Here is a 20,990-nt window from a genome sequence, read left to right as displayed (position 1 = left end):
CAACGACAAAAGCAAACGCAAAGTTTTAAGAATAAAAATCACAAGCAAATACAAAGCTATCATCAAAGAAGGGTGGACATGCAGAAGAGATTGCTTAGTAGACACTGAACTTTCATATTAAGGTGGGGGCCACAAAATATTGACTTGGGGGCCAAAATGGCCCGCGGGCCGCCAGTTTCAGACCCGTGAAAAAAATGGATTAATCGATTTGAATCAGTGTAAGCTTAATAGATCAATAATCGATTCACAAAAGATATAAATCGATGTAGCGCACAAAGCTAAAGTCTGCTAGCTTGATGCTAATGTTCAATAGAATTTCCCATAGGACGGCTAATGCTAACATTCGGTTGACCAAAAAAATACATTGATGACTAAATTAAGATCCTTATTTACTTACAGGCATTAATTTTTCAAACTCCTTTAAGGAAATCATTTTCAAAGTAACTATTTGTGGTCTAAAACTTAGTTTTTTTGCCTTCATACTGTTGTCTTTTTCCTTAATAAGGTGTACTTCTTTAGCGCAATCGCCACCTAGTGGCCAAACTGAAACTCCCTCCAGGAGAACAGAACAATGTTTACAATGTTAATGATTATTTTTGTTAGAACTTCTCCTTTAGAGAATCTATGTAACACTGGATGATATCAACAATCTCATTATTTTACTAAAAAATTTTACAATATGTGAACTGTATCAGAATAATATAAATATATTCAAATTAAATAATAGATTTTTTTATGTATTTCTAAACAAATGTGTATAAATGTGTAAACTTAAAATTGAATTGAAGAATAGAAAGAATTGGAAAAAAAACGGAATCGAATCGATTCAGGCTCTTGTGAATCGAATCATTTCTGGAAATAATAACAGATAACCATCCCTTAATTTAGTGCAGGAGTGTCAAACTCAATAACAAGGGGCGGCAAAATCCAAAACACACCTTAGGTCACAGGCCGAACAGGATAGACTTGTATTAAACACTCTAAATCTAAAGTTTTAAAACTTGAAAAACGCAACTTTTTAACATAATTATGAACTAGATATACAGCATTACTTGCGATAATGCGAGTGTGATAATGCTGTAAGCTGAATTTGGCCGCTAAAGATACTGAAATTGATAGCTGAAAACGCTGATGCTGATAGCTAGCTAAAATATTAGCTAAATGCCAAATTAGCCTAAAAAAAATAAAAAATATGTAGCCAAAACAGCTAGCATGTAACTGAAAAAATAGCTAAACTTCAAAACAGCCTAAAAAAATATATTTTGTCAAGATAACATCAGACTATTAATAACAATAAACTAAAATGATCTGGAGGGCCGGATCCGGCCCCCGGGCCTTGACTTTCACTTAGTGCTTCAAGACACCACCAGGGGGCAGAAACAGGAAAACTTGAACAAAATACAATCTTTATTCAGTATATACAGTACATACAATGCAATACATTACTATAATGTTTTCTACACATTCGCTGTATCCACAGAGTAGTGCTTTCTCAGATCAACGGCCTTCAAACCCCCCATGGATGTGATGCAACAGAGCAAACGTGGAGAGGATCTTCATCCGAGAGTATTCGCCGTCGTGTGTTTGATTATTTTTACAAAAGTTTAGTGCAGGGAATGGAGCTGCTTGACCATCACCACACACGTCCCTTCTTGATATTTTCTACATTTAGAGTGAAGCTTCTACTTCATCGAAGAACTTTGGGTCAGCGCCATCCCAGATGAGGGGGGGAGTGGGTGTCACTTCCTTTTCTATACACCTGCGTAAGCAGGATGACTCCTGTCATTGTGGCCAGACAGAACATGCAGGACAGGGTAAGACTTCGAGGGATTTAGACACAATACTTCCAGGAGCACGAGTGGAGCCCCCATGAAAAAAAACCCCAAAACTAACAAAAGTGAGATTAAAAATACTTCAATTTTCAGATTATTACCATGTAAACAAAAGTCGTTTCACGTAGTTCTGTTAAAGGATTTGTGTGTTTAAGCTCCAGAAAGAGAAAAGGCATCAGATGAAACACTTAAAAGAGCAAACTTAAAAGGTATATTTTTAGAATTATGTTTTAGATTCATTTTATATTTAAGGAATGTAAAGTTAGTTTTTAATTCATTGAAAATAATTTTTAGGGGGAAAAAGGCAAACATAAATAATACTTCAACCTACAGTTAGTTCAGGTTCTTCTTCACAGCTTCAATCCTCACCGACACATTTAGAGTTCCCGCCAGAATCCAACTTCCTTCAAAAGGATCAACCACATTAGAAATAAGGCAGGTACCAGAACATTCACGTTCGTTTGAGAGACGGCGAGAGGCCACGCCCTCTCCACCAACAACCTAAAGCTTTGTGTGAACAACGGTGGATCTGCCGCACAAACTAAAGGACCGGACCTCCGAAAATCACAGCATTCCAAACTCGGAAATCCATCAAACGGATCAAACACATAAAAGTGAGTTCAGAGTCGTTATTATCAGAATTTCTCCTCTTATTAAAGTATAAAAGCACCTTAAAGTGCTGGAAAGAATCTATTTTTTCCTGGCCGCAGGTAATTAAAAAAAAAAAAGCCCACACCATGACCCTCCATCACCGTGCTTCTCTGATGCTATGAGGAATTTGTGCTAAAATGTCTATTTTTCTCCTACTTTGTGGAGTCTGGATAAACAGCCTTATCAGCTCCAACGCTGACATGTTCTTTCTTCCATAGAGACGGAAGGATTTCTGGGATGAAGTAAGAGCTCTCAATGAAACAGGAATCTAAACCAATTAGGAGCTTAAGAAGTTTAAGGAAAAGATTTAGGTTGAGTTGCCAGTTCGGCAGAGAGAATCCCTCTTTATAAATACATATATTTTTCTGCTGAACTGAATTGAAGAGCTTATGATGAAGATCAGTTGAACCAAAATCTTCAGAGAAATAGGATGAAAGTTGTTCTCTTTAAATAAATAAATTCAGCTTCCAGTCATAAAGTTTGTGTGTAAAAATCCAGCATTTAAGGAAAAAAAACAGCAAAAAAATGAATGTTTTTTGGCTTAAAGAAGAAAAAATTGACATATTTTTGGCAGACGTGAGTGGGTTTAGCATGCTCCGGAACGTCTTCATTCACATCCATCTCTGTATGCTCCTCCCCCCTGGGTGTGGCCGGCCTGCTGCCCCGCCCAGAAGCAGCTCAGTGTGATGGAGGTGGGCGGAGTGCGATCCGACCGGTGGGATTTGTGACTACAAAAATACCTGGTTTCTGTCTCACATTCGTAACACAGCGGGGAGTCCCAACCAGTGTGTCGGGCGAGGTGGTGGAAGGTGAGATGCTAAAGGGTGATGAGGTCTACCAGGTTGCCCTTCGGCGGCGTCATGCTGTCTGGAAAGAAGTTGACCAGCGTGTCAAAGAGCTGCGTCCTCTGAGCGTACGTCTGATCGACGTCGGAGAAACCTGTCAGAGAAAAAGTAGTTGATTATGTAGGAACTTACAGCAGAACTTGAGCTCAAAGCCTTGCGGTGGAAGGAACTCTTACCCAGAGGGATGAAATCCGAGCCGGACTTGAAAAGAGCCGACGGCAGGAGCTGGAACTGAAACAAAGACCAAACATCTACCGTCACGCCGACATGCAGCCGCTCTGAATGGCTTTGCAGTAATGGTCGTTTGCACTTCCTGAGGGAGGGAAAGGAGGAGCAGCGAGAAGACACACCTCTTTGGTCTCGTCGGGGTCCGTGTGGTCGACGGTGAGCGACAGGTCATTCTGCAGGTACTTCAGAGCGCTGAGCGGCTCTGACTGGGCTTTTTCTTCAAATCTGCAGAGTCAAAAGAAACAGAGAAACAGCGTGTTGATACAGCTACTAACCACTAGGTGGCAACACAAGCAAAGAAACCACAGGATTGAATTGGTAATGGAGAAAGTTATGACCCTTTGAATGTTTGTACCTGCTCACCCAGATGTACTTCAACTATTTATTCGATTGAACGTCATCATTACAGATCTTGATCACGATCACAGCTACATGAACGCGACAGACCTGTATTTCCTGATGAGGTATCTGCAGTGGCGGAGCAGGTACTCCTTAGAGGGCCGACACAGTCGGAGGGACCAGAAGTCATCCAGGCGCATTTTAGGAGAGCACGACTTCCCGGGGTTTCCTCCGAAGAGATAATGGACCTGAAGCAATAAAAGCAATGAAAGATGCTTTTTTCTTACTGAAAAACAGACACTTTTATACACGGACGACAATTAACAGAAATGAAAACGGTAGATGATCAACGTGAACCTGAAGTGACAGAATATGATCAAAAACGCCACAGAAAAACCAAACTAAATCACTAAATTCTCTCAGCAACCGTTAAGTAATAGTGTTAAATATTATTCATAATTTCTGCTTTTTTTAGATGTAGAAGATCTTTTTTTTTAAACATTATCATCTGTATTAAACTTGATTCATGTTGAATTTTTCTGAAACACAATGTCAAAATAAAGTGAATCCAGGGATTTATTGGCTTTAGATGTCTTCCAAGTCTATGATAAAGTGAATGAATTTTTGTTTCACTTTCACCTACATAGGTCATATAGCTCAGTATTTAACTATTAGGACTCTATTTTTAATTTTTACTTAATTTTCACATTGTTTAAAGGACAAAAATCCACCCTTATCCACCTTTCAGCCCCTGCCCCACAAAAATCCTGTGCACATCCCTGACCAGGGGTGTGAGAAAATAATCCTGGATCTTTAATTGGCGATACTAGATTTAAAACACTACCAAGGCGATATTTAATTCATTATTTTAAAGCAGACATGCAGTTCAGTCTTACTTTTGTTTTCTACTAAAATATTTTCTAAATTACCAAAATAAAAGCACCATGAATTTGTGGGTAAAAACAACTTTTTTATGAGTTGCGGTGCTTAATGTTCTGATCATTAAATAACATGAGTTTTACAATTTTACTAATGTGAAAAATGTATTAATATTTAGATATATAAAAAAATAGTGCCATATGATCGTGTACGGTTTATATTAGGATATGTATCGCATCATGATACATGTGTGGTGATACATATTGTTAATACACACCCCTGTTCTTTACAGGAGTTAAAGCTTGGAGGAGATTGATTGACAAGATCTACAGCCAATCAGGATGCAGGACAAAATAAATGTTGAAGGGCGTCATAGCGAAGGACCACCGTGTTTGGAGGAGGATGAAGGACAGAAAACGCTCCTGCATTTAACACAGTGACTGTGCGATTGTGTTACTTTGTGCATCTCGTCGTAGACCAGCTGGTGTGCGAAGCGAGGACAAGGCTCCTCCTCCTGCAGGGTCTTGTTTGGGTTTTCCTTCATTGCTTGATCGTTCTTGTAGACGCATGACCTGAGCGGAAAACACACATGCAGGATCAGGAAGTGGCACAAACACGAACACACACGTTGTCATACAAGTTTATCAGTGACGGCTGCATGCTGAGAACAACAACATGTCCAGACACGCCACATGAAACACAGCTGAGTGTGAGGAGGACTCTGACATGTGTGCAAACATGTGCTGGCTGCTGCACACTGCTGTGGTGAAGATCTCTGCAACGACTTCCTGCTGCGGCTATGATCACACTGTGACACGAGAAGGAGGGAGAGCTGGTTTTTATCCTACCAGTTATTACGGGCGATGTCGTAAATCCAGAAGGAGTTGCGCACGTTCTCCTCGCGCTTGTCCTTGTCTTTGCTGAGTCCCGAGAGGACGTGGATCTCGTTGAGCTCGGGGTCGATGGTGGCCCTCTGGGTGAAGCCCGTCATGGGAACTGCACCCAAAAAGAACGTAAATAACAGCGTTACTACATTTCCAGGACTCAGAGAATATTTTTTAAAAAGAAAATTTCTTAAGCGCTTCACTAAAGACAGCATAAACTTCCAAAAGTTCAAAAAAGATGGACAACATGGAAACAGGTTGCCATAGCAACGAGGCATGACAGAAAAAGAGGTTAAACGTCAAGCTAATGTTACTCCAAAAACATTTTAATATCAACATTTTTATCAATGAATGCATTCCTGTACTTGAAATAAAGTAGAAAAAAAATTAAATATTACTGTCAATATTCCAACAAAGTATTAGGACAACTACAAAAGACAAAAATCATTAATATGCAAGAATAAAGTTGTCAAATGATGAAAAAAATCCACATTTTACTAGAATAAAGTCATAAAATCACAAGAAAATTCTAAGGAATCAATTTCCCACAATGCATTTGGCTCCGTCACAAAACCTCTTCTTCTTAAGAGTCCAGCTTCCAGTATATTATTTTAAAAGTCTTGATGCTACTCACAATGAGTCTGTCGACTCATTAAAAGACTTCCTCATTAGTAGGACCAATGTTGAAGAAACAGTTACGTCTCTCAAACCGAAACTCCATTGTGGTTTTTATTCGTTTGTATTTTTCTTGGAAAACGACCTTTTGCATCATTAATATTAAGAATTCTCAACTTATAACTTATAAAATTAGAACTTTATTCCCATAAAATATGGACCTTTTTACTCAAAAATGTACACGTTTATTCTTCTAATATTAAAAATTGTAATCATATTTCTACAAGTTTATTCTTGTAAAACAAACATTTTACTCATAAGTTTTTTCTTGCAAAAAGTAGACTTTTTTTAACTTATAATTATACACGTTTGCTCTTGTAAAATAAATACTTTTTTACTCATAATTTCACAAGTTTATTCTAAAAAATCCTGTCCTTTATACTCATAAGTCTACATTTTCATTCTTGTAGATTTTTCATGTTTTTACTACTTTATTCTCGTAAATGTTGACTTTTTTACTCATTACTGTATACGTGTATTCTTGTAAAATATAGATTTTTTTCATATATTTTTATGAGTTTATTCTGATAAATGTTGACTTTTTACTCAATTTTAAAAACGTATTCTTCTAAAATTACTACTTTTTTACTCATAATTTCACAAGTTTATTGTCGTAAATGTTCACTTTTTTACTCACAATTCTTGTAAAATATACTTTTTCATTCATAGTTTTATGAGTTTATTCTCATAAATGTTTACTTTTTTATTTATAATTTAAAAAACTTATTCTTAAATATAATTAAAAATAATGACCTTTTTTACTAATAATTTTATAAGTTTATTCTTGTAAATTTACTACGTTTCTCATAATTCTACAATTCAATTGTTGTAAAATAATGACCAATTTACTCATAAGTGAACGCTTTCATTCTAGTAAAATCTACTTTTTTTACTAATAATTTCACAAGTTTATTCTCCTAAAATATATACTTTTTTAAACTAATAATTTTACAAACGTATTCTTATAAAATTACGACCTTTTTTACTCATAATTTTACAATTCTATTATCATAAAGTCATGACTTTTTTTTCTCATAAGTGAAAGATTTTACTCTAGTAAAATATTTTTTTTTCTCTCATTATTTTACAACTTTATTCTAGTAAATGTTGACTTTTTTACTTATAATTATATGAGTTTATTCTCATACTATGTTGAAATATTCACTGACAATTTTACAAGTTTACTATTGTAGATTTTACACTTTTTTCTCATCATTTTAAAACTTTATTCTTGTAAATGTATTTATTAATTAATTCATTTATATTTCAGTTTGTCCTAATAGTCAGTTGAATAGAGCAGCAAAAATCAGAATGAAAAAAAAAAAACTTTTCTACAAATATTCTCTAGATCAGGGGTAGATGAGTCCAGGCCTCGAGGGCGGCTGGAGTTGTCCATTCCTGCTCTAGATCATCTTCTCCTCTGAACTCCTTTGACTAAAGAAGCTCCAATAAAAACAGGAGTGAGTGGACGGCAGCAATCATTATTATCATTATCATTATTATTATCATTAATTATTTATTCCTTATTCCTGGAGTAATTTTTCTCCTAAACGATCTTGCAGATCACTTCAGATGAATCAGAAACAGACGTTCCTAACTTGTTTTTATCAACCACAAACTAAATCTAAGGCTGGACTTGGAGATGTATTTAAGTATGTGATGGTTCGATGGGAGGATCTAATCTAGACGAATAAAAATACTCAAATATTTAACAATTAACAGATAATGTTTGGCCTTGGTTTAAAAGTAATAAAGGAAACTGCAGAAATCTGGAGTGATCAAAAACACACATGAAAGGAGGTCCAACGATCAGGAACATTTGGTTGAAGAATCGCAGTTTTTTTCAGGCTGAAGGTACATTTTTTTCAATAATAAATCCTAAAAAAAGTTGAGAAAACAGAAGCTCCTTGTTAGATTTTTAGTCTAAACACTAGAGCACCTTGAAGAATGAGCTCCAACATTAAATCAGAAATTAGGGCTTTAAGGCCGATGGAACCGTTTCACAACCTTTTGGAGACCAAAACAACAGAAGCTTTCATCCAGCTGGAGAGGAGTCACCTGACCCGACCTGCTCAGGTGAAGCTCACATCAACAGACTCACACCTAAACGCCCTTCTCCTCCAGGACTGTCTGAACTCGCTGCTTTCTTGCTGCCAAAACACATTCTGTTCTTTTCTCTCCATTGCCAATGACTCCCTGTTTTCTTTTTCCTGAATTTCATTTCATCCAGAGTTGCCAAGACTGAGATGAGTTCCAGTTCCTCTGAGGCCCCGCGTATCCTGCAGAAGCAGGGATTTCTGAAACTACGTCTGATTGGAGCCTTTCAGATGGAAAAATGAGGATTTGAAAAGATAAAATATTACACTATTCTTCCACGTTTAAACGGAACAGTTCTCAGAGAAAACACAGGTGGACGTGTGAGCAGAAACGACAGTTTCATGATGATCCGACTGCAGCGTCTTCAAAGGACCCTCGGCTGTTCTGTCGTCCCATTCACTTTGCGTTGCTGATTTCTTGGCTATTTTTAAAGGCTTCTATAAATAAAATGGATTGATCTGGCCCCATTAAGAACAAAGTGTTACCAAGAAAGCACAAAAGCTTTGACATTTACATTTATGGATGAGTAAACAACACTAAGATAGACTCTGTCTATCTGGAATGACAGATTTAAAGCGTTTTAAAGAGATCTCCAGAATGTCGTTTCAGTCGGTCCGTTGACCAAATCTCAAAAGAGATTTCAGCTCTTTCACTCCAACCTACAGCCTCAGTCTAACCCCCAATTTACACTGCTTTCTCTGGTGCGCCCCCCCAGGACAATGAAGGAGTGGTTTGTCCTGCCACCCCCATGTTGAGTAGTTTGTCCTGCTCTCTTCGCTCATCCGACACTTAAGCGATCAAACAGCTTTCCTAACCAAGTCCTTGTAGAATACATGTGTAGTGTCATTTATAGTACGTTTCTGAACCTTCATTACCCTAAAATTACCCTAAAAAACACAGTAGTTGCTCAACATTTTAAAGTTTGAATGGTGTCTCTAGCTAAAAGTTTATGCGGAAGTTCACATATTTTGCTCAATATTTCAAAAACTATAAAGTTTATAAATACCAAAAAACACAATCAGTGATGTTCTGAACTAGCTGAACGTTTTGATACCAAGATTACTGAAATCACTGAAAGTGTGATTGAGGTTTTATTTGCTGAAAAACGCATGAAAAGCAGCAGAAGAAGAATGCTGGAAAGCATTCACACAACTAAACTTTTGCCCGGTTACTGAAAGGTGAATCTTTTATTTTATCTTACAATAAAAAACGACTTAAAGTTGGGGTTTTATTTGCCAAAAATGAAAACAAGATGACTTAAAAGAAAAATAATGAATGGATTTTCTAGCCCTTACCCATGCCGGAGTCCTTCTTGGTGCCATCAGAAATGATCTCCACGTGGTCTCCGTCCACATCGTAGCTGAAGAAATCATTGAGGTAAGTCTTGGACCTCTGACCTCCAAACACATAGAGGCAGCGGTTTCTCTGGAAGAAGAGATGAACCTCAGTTTTGTGGAAATAGTCTGGTGCCAGGTTGTATCGGACCATCCGTGCAGACTCACAGTGTGGAAGAGCATGCAGTGTCCGATGCGAGACTGAATGTCCTCTGGGCCGGCGTTGCAGGAGTCTTCCCTCAGGAGGCTCCACGACCCCGCCTGGCAGTGGAAGGCGTACAGGCCGCTGAACTGTGGCTCCGACGTGCGGCTGTCCTCCACGCTGCCGTTACACGTGAGGATGCGACCGCCAAACGTGTAGATCATGTGCTTCTCTGAGTCCATGCACATCTGCAACGAGAGTTATAAACTCTCAACAACCTTATGCCGTATATCTGCAAATTGTGGCCTGTCGGTTTTCAATAGCCGCTGGGTCAACCAGGTGTTTCTGGTCTCTAATAGTGGCTGGGCTCCTTTAAGGTTCTGTTAAGGTTATTCTGGAGGCTTTTTCTAGTTCATAAGTGGATCCATGAAGCCCCTCTTTCACACTAGGACTGTCTGGGGAAGTTTGGATTAAAAAAAAACAGTTTTATTGGGAATTGAGAACATTTACATGGTCATGTCTTTTCAGATCTGGTAAAAGATCCGAGTACTGGACAGTCACCGATTAAAAGAAGGCTAATTTCATAACTTTTTTCACTTCTGCCAAAACTCTAAATAAGTTCTGAAAATAATACATAAAGAAAGGAAAATTTAACGTTACTGTTTCACATTTCATAAAGTCGGCCACGCTATACTACTCAGACGACTGGAAAACTGGGTGGGTCTCATTGGGCCAGTACTAAACTGGCTCAAAACGTACTTGGAAAACAGGAAATATTTTGTGTCAATTGGTAACTTCACATCAGAGCCAATTGAAATTACATGTGGAGTTCCCCAAGGCTCCATCCTAGGGCCACTTGCATTTAACATCTACATGCTCCCACTGGCCCAGGTTATAAAGAACATTAGTTACCATAGCTGTGCAGATGACATGTCTTAAACATCTGGTGTTTTCCCAGAACCAATGAAAACACAAATGAGCAACTTTAGACTAATATCATTTTTAAGTAAGATCATTGAAAAGGCCGTTTTCCATCATCTAAATGAATTCCTAATAAATAACAACTGCTATGATGTCTTCCAGTCCGGCTTCAGACAGAACCACAGCACTGAAACGGCTCTGACCAAAGTGACTAATGACATACGTTTGAATACAGACAGTGGAAATATGTCAGTGCTAGTTTTACTGGATCTCAGTGCTGCGTTTGATACAGTCGACCACGTAATAATACTACTCAGACGACTGGAAGACTGGGTTTCACTTGGCCAGTACTAAACTGGTTCAAAATGGGACCCGGTACCAGATGAGCAGAAGAAGATGGATGGATGAAAAACATACTAAGAAAACAGGAAATATCTTGTGTCAATTGGTAATTTCACATCTGAGCCAACAGAAATTACATGTGGAGTTCCCCAAGGCTCCATCCTGGGACCACTTCTGTTTAACATCTACATGCTCCCACTGGCCCAGGTTATAAAGTAAAACATTAGTTGTTCTTCAAAGGTCTGCCAAAGGATAGACTTTAAAGTTAATTTACTGGTTTATAAAGCCTTGAATGGTTCAGTACCAATATACATGACTGACCTCCTGACCCAGTATGTACCACCCAGACCTCTCCGGTCATCTGTATGTGGTTTCTTGTCAGTTCTTGGAGTCAAAACTAAAAATGGAGAAGCTGCATTCAGTTCTCATGCTCCACAGATCTGGAACAGACTTCCAGTCAGATTTGTCCTTCGGTGCAGAAAACCCTTTTTGTTTTGGTCCAAATTTTGATTCTGTGAATGGAATATATCATTTCCTGACAGACTTTAAAGTATATGTTCAGTTGGTGTTTGTACCTGGTGGTCAAACACCAGCTTCGGTCCTCCGTCAGCTGAAGTGTCCTCACTAAGCAGCGTCCAGGTGTTGGCGTCGATGTCGTAACGATAGAAGTCACTCTTCAAAGACTTGCTGTTCCTGACGCTGGAGTCCAGGTAGCGGCCCAGAGTGTAGATCTGCCGTCTCTGTGAGTCGATGCACATCTTGTGGCAGGAGCGAGCACTTGGACCACTCTGATTGGAACAAAGCAGAACAGCTCCATTACATAACTGTGTACTTGTAGTAACAAAGAAAACCAACTGAGTAACATTTAACTAGTTAAGAAGCCGAGTCATTGTAGGAAACAACAGTTCTTGAACACTCACCTCTTTTTCTGTGTCCCTGGAGATGCAGGCCCACTGGTTCTCCAGAACACTGTAAGCCCAGAAGTCTGCCAGATCCTGAGTGCCATCCCAGCCTCCAAACAGATATACCGTTTCTGCAGGACAGACATTGTGATCAGAACCCTGCATAGCAGCAGAACCCCCAAAGCGTGAGGAAACCAGATTAACAAACATTTGGAAAGACGGATTGCCTCAAAAATATGACAAATGTAAACTTTAAACTGTTTGAGTGTACAGTTCAATTTGATTCAATTTAGTTGTTTGTTTTGTATAAACTGAGGCTTGAATTTGTAGATAAAACCGCCTGTGTACACAAGAAATCCAGCAAAACCACCTCCCACAGAAAAAAGAGAACATTTATTCCATTCTTTCAAGGCCTGGAAAGAGGAAGTTGTGGTGCACAGGAGAGCACTGGATCACTCGAATTATTTACACGACCTTAAAGCATTCATGATGAATTTCACCAGCGGTCCACAAGAATCGTGAATAAATAAAGCCAGGAACATGGTTAAGAAGTTTAAGGACAGAGGAATTCTAAACTCCTAACTTTGATTTTTTTTTTTTTTAAAGCATTTTAACTAGAAAATATGGAGAAAGTATTGTTGTGGGTTTAGAACAGGTCTTCAAACAGAAGAAATGATTCTTTAAATAAAACTATATTAGTTTTTTGTTCACTTGTTATACTTAGATTACTAAAACAGTTTATTTTGTTTTTAAATAACATGATTGACAAGTTCAAGATCCAAATTGATTATTTCCAAAAATCAAAATTAATTTCTGAATCTGACTTTCCAACTGTTGCCCAGTTAAAGACCATACAATTTATTTTTTTTAACTTGTCGAAACTTATGCCATATTAATGATTGACAAGTTAAAAATAAATGAATTACATCAAATGTATATTTGTGCAAAGGGAGCCAAAGCTTTGCACCAGTGCCGAGATTTAAAGTTTGAGTCACAGAGTCTTTGGTCAGTAAATAAAAAAATATAAATATTTTTACCATCCAAAATTTTACCCGATTTTACACAGAAACACCTGAAGCGTATTACTTTATACAGCATCATCCCCTTATTAAAGACCAGACCCATCCACATAGGTCAGAACCAAGGCGTAGGTCTTACCAGTCTGCACATCAATGACCATTTGGTGGCCCCCCCTCATTCCTGGCCTGTTGTCATCACCATCACCTGAAAAGAGGAGAGGAGGGGGGACACGGGCATAAGAGGGATGGATGGAGAACGGGTGTGGAAGGAGTGCACAGTGAATGGGTGGAAAATGAGGACAAAAGGAAGGGAGGGGGCAAAAACAGAGTGAGTTTAGGTGAAATGTGTCTAAGACCGAGCATTTGTTGGTTGAATAAGGAGCCTCACTGTTTATGTCGTCTCTGCTGATTTCTTGGCTGCTTGTACCTTTGTTACATTTGGGGATGATCTGACTCCACCTGGGCTTGTACTCCTGCTGGCTGATATACTGGTTAAACAAACCATCTAGCAAGGAAACAAGATCAAAAGTTGTGGCACACAAATGGAAACAAGGAAAAAAACAATCCCATGGATTCATCTGCAAATAACATTTGGAAATGAACAGCGATATTAAAAGCTGCGACCAATACCTTTGACAGCTTTGTCTATGAACTCCTCACAGGCATCAAAATCCCCCTGCAGCACCAGCCGGTCGTGGAGGTGAGTCAGCATGGGGTGCTCCAGCGCTATCCGAGTCTTCTTCTGCAGAGACTCAAAGGCCTCGGTGTAGTTATGCTGTCGGAAGTGTTTCAGGCAGAGGCGGATTGCTTCCTGCTCTCTGTACTGAAGAGACAGAACAAGAAGAACGTCACGTCTGTGTCATGATTTGATTGGCTGGTTATCGATGTGCTCTTTGATCGACTAGTTATTCTAGTGTGACGGAAAACAATTTATTCCATCGAAAATCAAGCGTTCCAAACAATTAAGAAAAATAATTCAAAGGTTTAAAAAATTCAGAATTGATAAAACAGAAAAACTTCCATATCTGAATACTTTTCGTACCCACTGTACATAAACATTCAGAACATGGTGTGCTGTACCCTTTCATGACTGTGGGAGACTTCAATGATTCTCCTAAAGAACAATGATTCTGCTTGAGTCATAACTGACCTGAACACCTGAGGATCTTGGGTGAATCAAAATTGCTTCCTTCCCCGTACGGCTTCTCCCTAAACCCTAACGCCTTCTCCCAACTTCCTTTGGTTTCTCCCAACTCCAAACGGCTTCTCCCAACCCATACAAATTCTCCCAACTCCAAACGGTTTTTCTCAACCCCTTCGGTTTCTCCCAACTCCTACGGCTTCTCCCAACCCCTGCAAATTCTCCCAACTCCAAACGGTTTTTCTCAACCCCTTTGGTTTCTCCCAACTCCTACCGCTTCTCACAACCCCTATGGTTTCTCCATACCCCTATGGTTTCTCCATACCTCTATGGCTTCTCCCAACCCCTAATGGCATCTCCCAACTTCAAACGGCTTCTCCCAACCCCTACAAATTCTCCCAACTCCAAACGGTTGTTCTCAACCCCTTTGGTTTCTCCCAACTCCTACGGCTTCTCACAACACCAATGGTTTCTCCCTAAAGCCTTAGGTTTCTTCCAACCCCTTTGGCTTCTTCCATCCCCTAATGGCGTCTCCCAACCCATTTGGTTTCTTCCAACTCCAGACGGCTTCTCCCAACCCCTACAAATTCTCCCAACTCCAAACGGCTTCTCCCAATCTCTACATTTAGCCCTCCAAGCAGAGAAATATCGAAAAATTATGTCTTAAAATTTGGACTACCATACCATGAGTGATATATAGTGCCTTGTCATCTGCATAAGCGTGTAGCTAACTTTAAAAAGCTGATTTAAAAGGTCATCTAAAAACAAAAAGTAATTATTTACATTTACATCTAAACTTCTGTGCTTGAGAGCACGCCCACATGAAAAAAATCAGTTTCTACTTTGTGTAACAAGCATGGTACGGATCCCTCTACTGGCATTGGGATACCCAGTCCTAAGTCCCTTTGGCTCCGCTTTCAAAAGCATGTTTAATGCACCACTGCTCCTTCAAATGCCCCTACAAGTGGAGCAGAGGTGTAGGGAAGCAAATTTGATTCAGCACTTGTGTTTGATTGTATTTCTTCCAATGCTGTCCCTTAATGTTGTCATAAAGGACAACACTTGCAAAAAGATAACCATCTGAACAGAGACAGGAGACCAGTCAGAGTGGTTCAGCCTGAGTTTGGGTTCTCTGGCTTGTCATGCAGAGCAGCAGATGTTGTGAAAGCTTAGAGGTCAAACCTGAGGAAATGTCACAAAATTAGAGAATGACCAGCCTTGTTTATTTTGTGCAAGTTAAAACCCAAGTCAAGAGGGGACTTTTTAAACGACCAGAGGGGTTTTGGGTTGTGATCTGTTTAACAGGAAACCTGAAACTTTCCAAGTTTAACTTATTCCAAGATGTCTCTGCTATGAAAACTACATTCAAAGATAGCTTTTTGTTCAAAATGATCAAACTGAATAATACCTTATAAAATAATTAGTTCAATTCTGATTCATTGAAATATGAATCTAAGTGTAAACCTAGTGGCACCATTATTCTGTGAGAAAGTCTCACTCATCAGAGCTGTGAACCACGACATTCACAGCTCACTGTGACTGATCACAGTCAGAAAGGGAGGCTGTGGCCCAGCGGACCTCACAGAACATGGTAGGCTCCTATTAGCTCTGCCGTTTGGGCCAAATCCCAGAGGTACCACACGAGAACGCCTTCCTGTTCTTACCTTGCTATACCAGTTAAGGCAGGGCTGCACCACATCTGGATCTTCTATGCCATGCAGTTCAATGTACCAAATGCTAAAGTTAAAACTTGGACCCCAAGACATCAGAGGCACTGCAGGGAAAAGTGGGATGAATGTCAGACCACGGCAAATGAGTTTCAACAGACTTTGGGGAAAAAACTTATTTTACCTATTTTGACAAATCTGCAGGGGAACATCTGCTCATCGATCTTGTGCTTTAACGTAAACGTCTCCTTGTTGTAATCATTCTTAAGGCCACTAATAGATGCACAGAAAAAGAAGACAAATGTGAATTCAACAAATAACTGATGGGGGATTTTAGGTTGATCCATTATCTGATGCATTTCAGAAACCCTCCCGAATGTTTTTGACTGTTAAAAGTATCAAATGAAAGAAGTCAATCTGATGGATCTCACCTGGACAGAAGCTCGGTCATGTTCTCCTCACTCATTCCACCAAATACTTTGAATTTCTTGAGGTTGCAGACGTGGGTCTTCTCATATTTCCCAAAGGTGATGCTCTGAACTATTGCTGGCCTTTCCAATTTTAAGATTAAAAACTGGTAGAAAAAACAAAAAAAAAAAACAAGACAACACTTTTCACTGACAGTTGCGTGTAATGCAGTCCGTGTGAGGTTTTGCTTGGTAATTCCATTACCACATGGCAGTAAATATCCTCGACAAAGAAGCATTACATATAATCGAGGGCTGGATCTGCATGGCAGCAGCCCTTTCTAGAGTCAGGACATCTACTGACGAATCTGCTGCTGCCATTATGCCTGACAGCTGACGCCCGAAGGTCGAAGGACTGATATCAAAGCCAGCAAAAAAAAAACATCTTCTCATCAGCTGAAATCAGCAAAAACAAAACTTTTTTCGTCTTCTGACATGCTCAAAAAACATTACCTGAGTTTTTATGATCAATAACTATAAATGGAGCTCAACAGACCAAACTCACGACTGTCCAGTCATGCACTGGTCCTCCTGGTAATGAGGCCGGATGCTCCGCTCATCAACCTCGCCCATGACTCATGTACAAGGACATCAGATTCTGTCATTTGGCCGACACTCTGTTTTATTAGCTAGACAAGGGAGGAGCGGATCGTGTCCTCTGTGCTGTGAAAGGTTGACTACAAAGCTGGGAGTTTCCCTCTGAACACCAAGACAAATGAGCCACTTCATTGATTGTGTCTGCATGTGAATTGGATCAAGTCGTTCGAAACGAACCAATATTGACTATAAGTCGAATCGGCAACCACTGATTATGATGTGAATCAAATCGTTACACCCCTAGATTTAAGTCTTTTTGATCTGCAGGTAGAAAGAGCTGTTGTTGTGCAGCAGATATTTAACAGACACGCCTACCTGTGGAGGGTAGTTGCTCTCAGAAGACCACCTGGAAGACTGATCATTCGGTTTATCCACCAAAATATTCCTACAGAGTGAGCAGAGACGGGTTAGGGAAAAGATCATTCAATAAAGGTGCAGGTTTGTTAGCAGTATACGCTCACATACATAAAACTTATTTTTTAAGGTTGATCTTTAGCTTTTTAGCAAGACACAGATATCAGAGTGGAATGGTAGGAACTTTTAGCAGGTTAAACCGACCAGGTGGAAAACATTTGGAGCATCACCAACAAAAAAAAAGCAAATTGTGGATCTGTTCTGAAGATTTGGTCCACTATTTGACATACATCCTTTCCAAAAGCATCCAAGCAGTTAAAACAATAAAATAAACAGAGGACGCTACAGAGAATGAGATTGTTATCTTCATCAAGTATTTTTTTCAGGATTTTTTTTATTTTTTTTTAATTAAGGGAGGTGGTCTTGGGTCAAACGTTTGAAACATTTGATCGACAGACTCCTCTGAGCTTGCTCTAAGTAGAAGAGGTGTGGTCTTCTAACATGCTCATATATTGGATATTCTGAAGAAATTTCCACCGCCGTCGGAAAAGGCCAAGTGAATAACAAAGTCAAAAAGAGCTTTTATGACAAAGGATTTGATGACCCATTCTGTGTTCTTTAGTGTCTTCCGCTTCACTCATTCATCAGTTTAATGCATACCAAAATATATCACTTTGAAAACTTGTTATTAATCTATGGATTTGTGAGTTCAATGCCCATGGGGTTTTGAATATCTTAATCTGTGACCTGATGGATGGACATGCGGAGTCCAGCCTGACGGCAATAGAGAGCTGTAGTTAAAAAAAAAACGTAACATTTAAAACAATTTAGCAGCATACTGTTTATAATATTTTAGTAAAATCATTAAATGTTACCCACATACATGTTCTAGTGTTAGATTATGGGCTGCAGAAATCCTTGACAACAAGTGCAAAATAGAGGAATAAACATGAAAATTTCCTTGAAATCGTCAACATGTTTAAATGGCATTTATTACATTTTGTGGCCTTTGCCTTGTTTTACTTTTTGGGCTATTTTGACATTGATTAAGTATTTTTAGACTATTTCTCGTTTTAGCTAATATTTCAGCTACATGCTAGCTGGTTTGGCTAATTTAAACTTTTCTTTTGAGTGAGTGTGGTTTTTTTTTTTGTCCATTTTGGAGCTTAGTCAATATTGCAATTACATTATAGAGCTGTTTTAGCTAATTTAGGCTTTGTTTGTTTGTTTTCTGGGCTGTTCTGGAGTTAGGCTAATATTTACACGCTAGCTGTTTTAACTAATTTAAGATTTTTTTTTTTTTTTTTTAGGGTAATTTTAAGTTTAGCTATGTTTTAAGCTACATGATAGATGTTTAAGCTAACCTATGTTTTTTTAGGCTAACTTGGCATTTAAATAATATTTTAGCTAGCTTTCAGCTTCAGCGATTTCAGCTATAGATTTCAGCGTTTCTAGCTATCAATTTCAGCATCTTCAGTGGAAAAATTCAGATTACAGCATTTTACACAAGCATTATTGCAGTTTGTAGTTAGTTTAAAGCTAATGATGGTTAAGATGTGTGCTTTACATTCAATTTTTGAATGACCCGATTAGTCGACTAATTAGAAAAAATAATCGGTGATTAGACAACTATTAAAACAATCGTTTGTGTCAGTACTAATGTCTATTGTGCCATTTCTCTTTTATTTGTTGATTTTTATTGCTGAAGTTTTAAGCAAAAAAAATGTTATTCTACTGAGAAAGTTGACATTTTTGTGCACTTTATTTTTTTTTTGTCATCTGTGGCTATTCATTTACATCTTAGCTAAAAATTAAAGACAGAAAAAAGTGAGTAAATAGATGTTTGTCTTTTCCCCTTGAGAAAAATGTTAGAATACATTTAATTATGGGATATCGTGATATATATTGTTATTGTGATATTTATTTTAAAAAAAATCATATCTTAATACTTTTTTTCTATATCGACTAACACTACGATGGAGGAGAAAAAATGAAATGTTTAGCATCACAACAGACTGTTAGCTTCCACATTCTGTTGTTGTTGTTGTTAGCTAGCTTGGCTTTCTTAGCGACACGAGTGCTGAAACAGCAACAGGCTCTACTGGCTCATATAAGATATTAAACTATTTCATGATAATTGAATGCATTGATGTGCTGAAGAGTTTGACAGTTCGTTTCGTGGGTTTCGTTTTAGGCAGCCGCTCATTAGCATAGCAGCTAGAGCATCGCTATGAGGTTAGATAACAGTAGTTACCTTCATCAGGAGTCGTGTTGGCCTACGTTAAAATTTCACATCCGTGGTCCCGGAGTGCAGGCGGTTGCACAAAACTACAACATTATTTAAAATTATAAGATTTATGCTTTGCGCGAACTTAAAGAAATTCTCGAAAATGACCCAATGTACAATTGTGTTGCTGACTGATACGGTTTTTCAATGAAAAACACACCATTTTATTCTCCTTTGCTTACAACACTCTAACGTACACATTGCTCTGTAAACCCCCAATATACAATGTTCAAATTTAAGTGCAAAGTTGACTAATACACAGTCAGGATGTGTTTTAGGACACCATAAACACCCTATCTTTCTCTTGACTGACAAACTGCTCGGCGTTCAGGTGTCGCCGGAGTGCCAGCGCGTTCAAAACAAACGAACCCACTGCCACCGAGAAAGCTAAGCTAGCTGAGCCGGACCCCAGACGAGCTAGGCCGGGCGGGTCGGCTGAACCATAAGCGTGAGAACGGAGGTAGCCTGTTAAGTACGGATACTGCGGTACACGAGCGGTCAGCTCATGTGCCAAATACTCACTCAGGTAAATAGGTAGAGGAGTAGGAACTCCATTTAAAAACGCTGTAAGTGAGGACTCTACTCTCAGGAGCGACAGCCATTTTGATGCATGAAAAAACAGATAGCAGGAGGCTAACAGGGACAGAGCTGCGAGCAGACTTAAAGAGACAGTACACCTGTTTTTCAGCTAATAAAATGAGAAGGAATGGCTATGATTATAATTCAAATGCCTTATCTGCTGTATTTCTCTGACCAATGTTGTTGTTTTTAAAATAGTATAGTTTCTGTATAGCCGTTTTGAAATATTATTTCTATGCTACAAGAGCTTTAAAAAAGGCTGATGTTATTTGCATGTATTTACCAGCACAAAAACTAATGGAAATTTATGTTGGACACACAAAGTATTTTTGGACAAGGTGTACAGTGATGCATATTTTAAGTGTGTCCAGGGGTAAATGTTGTTGGTTGCATATATTAACTTAACACCAATGGTGCATTCACACCTGGACACGATTCACTCGACACCGGCGTCAAGTTTCAATGTCAAGTCAATGTACTAGTGCTGCCACTAACGATTATTTTAATAGTCGACTAATCATTGATTATTTTTCCCAATGAGTCGACTAATCGGGTTATGGGCAAACTGAATGTGAAGCAGCTGAAATATTAGCTAACTAAAAAAAAACCTTAAAAACAAAACAAAAAAGTCTTAATTAGTCAAAATAGCTAGCATGTAGCTGAATTATTAGCTTACCTCCAAATTAGCCTAAAAGACTGAAAAAAAATCCTAAATTAGCCAAAATAGCTCGCATGTAGCTGAAATATTAGCTAAACTCCAAAATAGCCTTAAAAAAACTAAAGAATCTTACATTAGCCAGCATAGCTA

At 38.7% G+C, this 20,990-nt stretch overlaps 1 protein-coding gene across 1 annotated transcript; it reads right to left on the bottom strand.

Moving 5' to 3' along the window:
* Window positions 1-1,385: 1,385 nt before the first annotated feature.
* Window positions 1,386-20,272, bottom strand: mkln1 (muskelin 1, intracellular mediator containing kelch motifs). The gene is made up of 18 exons (XM_024285024.2): window positions 20,126-20,272; window positions 17,278-17,347; window positions 16,330-16,472; window positions 16,083-16,171; window positions 15,896-16,005; window positions 13,721-13,913; window positions 13,479-13,595; window positions 13,230-13,295; window positions 12,090-12,202; window positions 11,745-11,957; window positions 9,933-10,154; window positions 9,726-9,855; window positions 5,623-5,770; window positions 5,232-5,346; window positions 4,004-4,143; window positions 3,679-3,781; window positions 3,505-3,559; window positions 1,386-3,422 (listed from the first exon to the last, which is right to left on the bottom strand). Exons 1-18 carry the CDS (start codon window positions 20,203-20,205, stop codon window positions 3,301-3,303), a joined length of 2,229 nt encoding a protein of 742 aa, XP_024140792.1. The 5' UTR covers window positions 20,206-20,272; the 3' UTR covers window positions 1,386-3,300.
* Between the last annotated feature and the right edge of the window lie 718 nt (window positions 20,273-20,990).

Source organism: Oryzias melastigma, linkage group LG23, assembly GCF_002922805.2.
Source record: "Oryzias melastigma strain HK-1 linkage group LG23, ASM292280v2, whole genome shotgun sequence".
NCBI classification, from domain to species: Eukaryota; Metazoa; Chordata; class Actinopteri; order Beloniformes; family Adrianichthyidae; genus Oryzias; species Oryzias melastigma.
Note: the sequence above shows the minus strand (reverse complement) of the source record. Positions and strands in the feature narration are given on the sequence as shown.